Raw genomic sequence first — 6,000 nt, forward strand, 5'->3', positions numbered from 1 at the left:
CTTTTTTCTCTTTTCTCACCCTTTTCTCTGAGTCCTCGAACACCCTGTAGTTTTACAGATTTTATAGTTAACACAAGTTTAAATGTGTAGATTGCTTTAATTATATTTAAAGCTTACTCATATCAATGCTTTTTGTGTCAAACAACAGTTTTTCAGGGGCGAACAGACTGTGTTTATTACCATGCAGTTTTGAGATTGTTCAAAGTACACACAAGGGTAGGATCTCTTTAATACTTTAAAAAATATGAAGCAACCACAACCAAGTTAGATTTGTATTGTATTTGTGCACCCTTTTTTTTTTTTTTTTAATACTGGTTATTTATGACACTAATAAGACTGATAGGACACTTGGCATATAGTCTGCATGAGGTGAAGATGTGGTTCAATTCATGGTCCGAGGTCACATTTCATTCCCTAGAATAGTCTGTCTCAGACCGATCACTCTGCTTGTTGTGAGGTCGACCTTTACCATGCTAGCTTACCCTCCCCGACTTTCTACAGCAGGTACAGGGAGCGGGTTAATTATCCCACTGTGAGGTTAGAATAGGAGCCATAATCGGAGGGGCTGACGCAGCAGTCATCAGATAAGCCCTGGACACATCTCAGTGTCACACCACCTCGCCCATTCAGCCCAGGTGTTAGATTGGCCCGATGTAACACAACCCCTCCAGTGATTAGCTCACATAAGCTATAAGAGAAAAACATAGGTCAGACCCCCTTCATGCCAGCTAACTCGATCAGCTCCGTTGTGGGTGGTATTGCATTATTCCTCTGCTGTTGAACAATAGCTGTCGTGCAGAGTATTGAACGCAGATAAATGTTTCTCTCCTCTACACCATCAGCTACGTTCCTGTTTGACCTTTGTCACAGCTGAAATTAGGCATTATTAGCCATCAAAAACACACAGAGTTCTCCTCTCAACCCACCTCCTCTCTCTCTCTCTCTCTCTCTCTCTCTCTCTCTCTCTCTCTCTCTCTCATACAGACACACCAACACGCCAACGAGCTTTTACAACACAAACTCTCCTGTCCTGTAAACTTCATCAGTTTGTTCTGGATTGGAGCCTTTTTAAAAAAACAAACCTGATGGTCCTCTTAGGGAAACGAAGCTCTAGCTGCTCAGATTACTGCCCAGACTTTTTTAAAACATGTTAGAATAATACACACTCTCACAAAACACACATTCAATAAACTCAGCAGTAAAGCTACACTGTTCTCCAATCTAGATCGCAGGGCATATATGGTGAGACAATCACCAAGGGATTCCAGTAGTGTGGAATGACTGAGGTCTTGTACACACTAATATGGATAGGTAGAAGTGGATGGTGTTTCTATCCACTTTGCTTAGCACTTTTATTGAAATATGTTTCGAAAATAGCAGCTCAGCGTGGAAGGCCAAATCAAAAGAAAACTAAGGCTTTAATCAGTGAGGAAACATTCAATTGATGGATTTGTCCATTGGCAGGAAATTGTATGCCATCCTATTTGATGACAGTTTTTTCTTCTTCTAAATACGGAACATTTGCTAGTTCCGTCTCCTCAAATGTGCTCGATTTGCCGAATTTCCCTGTTTTATACCATTGTAAATTTAATATTTGTATGCTTCTGCGCCGGTGACGGCCATGGCCAGACTTAGGGCCCTATTCTAACGATCTAAGCGTACGGAGTGAAATGTCTGGCACAGGTGCGTTTAGAGCGTGTACGAATCCACTTTTGCTAGTTTAATGGCAGAAAAAAAGTGTCCGTGCACCGGGTGCATGGTTCAAAAGTGTTGTACTTAGTGTCTTAATTAATCATAGGTGTGTTTTGGGCGTAACATGCAATAAACCAATCAGAGTGTCATCTCCCATTCCCTTTAAAAGCCAGGCGCGTTTGTACTTTGGAAGGAAGGAGAGATTTTCAGGAGAAGAAACCGATCTGCTCGTGCGTGAAGTGAAAGCGCGCGAGCAGATCGTATATGGCATGACCACTATGCCACCTAAACTCCATAATACTATTTCACATTGTAATATTTTTTATTTTTAATCTTTTGCATGTTTGTGTGCTGTAGCAAGCATAGTGTGCGCGCATTTTACTAATGCGCTGTTAAAATAGCAATGAAATACTGCGTTATTAACTTAAGACCAGGTTTTTGTTGGTCGGTGGCGCTATCACTTTCCGCTGCCTCGAGATAGCAATACGCCAAAAATGCACCTGAACACACCTCCCTGTAAGACCAGCACGCCCACGGGCGCACATATGGGCACAGGTGCATTTGCTGTTTAAACGATGTGGGCGCTAGAAGGGAAATTGACAACTGCGTCGGTTTTAAACTAGCATAGACACTTGCGTCGGGCTTTGCGCTGCTCTGCGCCGGGTGCAAGATAGGGCCCATTATATTTTTGGGCTTTCTGTCCGTCCCATTCTCGTGAACGTGACATTTTAGGAACTTCACTTCCTCTCCCTGGATGACAACCAGAACAGGGAGCCTCCTGTTCCTCTGGTAGTCCACCACAAGGTCTTTGGTTTTGCTGATATTGAGCTTCAGGTGATTGTTGTTGCACCATGTGACAAAGCTCTCTATCAGTCCTCTGTACTCTATTGTAAAAATACTCTGTGAAGTGAAGACAGCATGTTTCTCACTGGAAATTATTCACTGGAATCATACATGTGGTGATACCTTCTGTTTCACCAAAACATGATTAAATTCCTTCAAAGTCTTCACTTCATACATTATGAGTGGACAGACATGGATTTAAACTGCAACTTGACTGGTTGGCGGAGGCATGCAAGCGTGAGGAACTAAATCTAGTTGGATTATGCACTGTTGGTTGAACCAAATAGTTAATTTAAAGATGACATTTTGGAATCTGGAAAGTTGTGTGTGACAGTTTTCATTTTTTTCGGACATTTTATTGACTGAATGATTAATTGATAATGAAACTAATCATTAATTGCAGCCCTAGTATCAAAGGACAATTCCAGCGCAAGATGAACCTAGGGGTTAATAACATATGTGTACCGAGTTGACCGTTCTCTGGGATCTGTTTTCATGCTAATCGAATGTGTCTCTAGCTTGAAACAAGCTAGCGCAAATTGGTGATTAGCTTCTAACGCTAGCCTTCGGGGCAGAGGGTAAATCGCTATTTCTACACCACTAACAAGGCTCAAAATAGCACCACACTTCAACGGTAGCATAATGAGGGTCCCTACATGTAAACCAAAGCATTGAGAACTTTGTAAGTATACAGACAGTTTATTAAAAAGATCGTTTAGAAAGACTGTACCGTTCACTGTACAGGCAGGCGCCATCTTGGGAAAACAGTCATCACCAGTCGAACCACGAACACATATGTTATTAACCCCTAGGTTCATTTTGCCTTGAATTGTCCTTTAAGCCTTTTGTTAGCGATGGTCTAATACATTGCCTCCATTCCTCCCACCTTGTCTCTCCCCAGATCACCCAGTTGGATCCAGGGTCGAATCTGATGGAGGCCAAGTTGTTTCCGCAGGAGACGCTCTTCCTGGAGTCTAAAGAATAGGAACTGGCCCTCTGACAGCTAGGAGGACCGACTGACTGATGAACTGGCTGGACACACACACTAGTCACCGAGCACACACACACACACACACACACACACACACACACACACACACACACACACACAAAGAAAGACACACACACAAAACCAATCCTCTCAGACGTACTTAAACACACTGGCATGCACGTCCAGTGACACACAAGTGCAAGTAAGCTTCCCTGTCCTCGGCCCGGTCGTGGCACATGAATGCCTAGTGTACACGTGTTGCACAGAGGAGCAAAGACAGTACACAAGCACACAGCCAAACATTCACCTCCCCCAAACCCCTCTCTCTCTCTCTCTCTCTCTCTCTCTCTCTCTCTCTCTCTCTCTTTTTCTCTGTATCTCTCCCTCAAAACTCCTCTCACGCGCTTCACAACTTCACGTTCCCAACTGCTCTGTCATGATTTTCTCTCACAACACAAACACAACACATTACGACAACAGCATCGAGAGACTGAGAAGACAAATCTGTCACAGGAAAAAAAAAAAAAACATGGACTTGTTACCCTTGTTTCCACATTCAACACACCAAGGCTGCTTTTTTAGAACATGTTTTTTGTGTTTGAAATTTAAAAAAAAAAATGCTAAAAATTGAAATGAAATAAACAGCAGGAAAGAGATGTTGCCTGGTAGAAGTCTGGGCTGTTTCATCTCCACCTGTATTTCCTCCCTTAACCTTCCCAAACTCCACTTTCCACCCCCTCCCCACCCTCCCCTGCCCCATCTTCCACCCCTCCGTCCGCTGTCTGCCGGGGGGATGAGACATGATGGGACACCTGCAGCATCTGCAGTGTCCCGTCAGTCTCCGCTCCCCCTTGGTTTTATCATCCACACAAGCCAACGGATTGCTCAGTTTTCAGTTATTTTTTTTCTTCTTTTTTTCTCTTGATCCTTTTTAAGTTTGATGCTGTATTAGTTTTAGTTTGATATACATTATATAAAATATATGAATATGAACATCAATTTGTCTCGCCCGGAAATCTGTTGCAACATGTCCTGACACACAAACACATTTTTTGTTTTTTTTAATTCCTATTCAAATTATTAAACATGTGAATTGCTTTTCTTTAAATTATCTCAGGTTATGCAAAGGTTTATCATGGAGGGCATATCAATCTTTATTTTTAGGGGCTCAAGAGTAGATGGAAGATCACAAACTTTGAAATTTATTTTTATATCATGACATTCCTCTGGGGGCTATTAGGGGACAAAAGCAGGTTTATGGATTTCATTGAAAATGTTGCAAAGAGGAGAAAAAATACATTTATATTTGACATTTTTGGTTTATTTAGATTTTTTTACTTTTAAAGGTGCAGTAGGTAAGGCTTATAAATAGGGCTGTCAGCATTAACGCGTTAATCAAGATGTGATTAAGGGCCGAGCATAACGCGTACTTTTTTTTAATCGCATGCCGCCATTTATTTTATTTTACACTTCACTCGGCTTCGCATCGTGCCTAACAGGCTACTATTTTGATCCTTTGCCGCACCTTTACTTATCATCAAGCTGCCATACTTCCTCGTAACACATCCTGCTGCTGCAGGCTGCGTGATGGAGAAAGACAGCAGCAACACAGTTCTGAATGGCGCTTTTTATTTTCCAAAACTCCCGGACGACTCGTAGACAAGTCGAAAGCCATATACACATGCACATTGTGTAAAGCCGAATTAAAATATCACCGAAGCATGTCAAGCTTGAGCTACCACCTACGAGCTAATTAACGTGACTCAGGTTGATGCTAGTGGGCTCAGGCAAAGCACTATTTTGGAGAGTGCTACTTGCCGACCTGTGGATGAAACCAAATCCAAAAGAATTACTACAGCTCTTGCGAAACGGGTGGCAAGTAACTGCAGACCTGTCAGCATCGTAGAGGACTCGGGTCTTAAAGACGCACTACGGTTGGCATGTTCTGACCCGTCTTATTGCCGTCGAGGGGGACAGTAGTTTCCGGCACGCATACACAGCCTGTACGACACGGAGAAAGCAGCCCAACTGGAACTGCTGCAAGGTGCTGCAAACGCTGTCTCATTAACCGGTGATCACTGGACGTCAGTGAGTAATCAAAATGATTTAGAAGTTACTGCACACTATATTGACTCTGGTAAGGATAGGGATTTTTAGTTAGATACTTGGAGGAATTGTGCAATAATGACAGATTCACACATTTTTCTTTTGTTTACAGTAAATAACAAATACAAATCTTAAAGTTAAGTTCATAAAGTCACTTTCTTTGCATTCATTTGATTCCCAATCAAGATACACTGGTAAGAATTGCTTTCCATTGTTAATATGTACTTAAAAACTGTTCTGAAATGCAAAATAATAGAATTTTAATCGTGATAAAATATGTGATTAATCAGGATTAACTATAGAAATCCAGCGATTAATTGTGATTTAAAAAAAATAATCGTTTGACAGCCCTACTTATAAAACTAACT

General features: G+C 41.8%; 1 protein-coding gene across 1 annotated transcript in view; it reads left to right on the forward strand.

Annotated features, from left to right (window-relative positions):
- faf1 (Fas (TNFRSF6) associated factor 1) overlaps window positions 1–4,525 on the forward strand; it is a 66,524-nt gene extending 61,999 nt beyond the window's left edge. Inside the window, exon 19 of the mRNA XM_078259014.1 lies at window positions 3,437–4,525. Coding sequence (XP_078115140.1) covers window positions 3,437–3,520 — 84 coding nt within the window. The 3' untranslated portion in view covers window positions 3,521–4,525. The remainder of the gene's footprint in view (window positions 1–3,436) is intronic.
- Window positions 4,526–6,000: the final 1,475 nt, after the last annotated feature.

This window comes from Sander vitreus, chromosome 9, assembly GCF_031162955.1.
Source record: "Sander vitreus isolate 19-12246 chromosome 9, sanVit1, whole genome shotgun sequence".
NCBI lineage: Eukaryota > Metazoa > Chordata > Actinopteri > Perciformes > Percidae > Sander > Sander vitreus.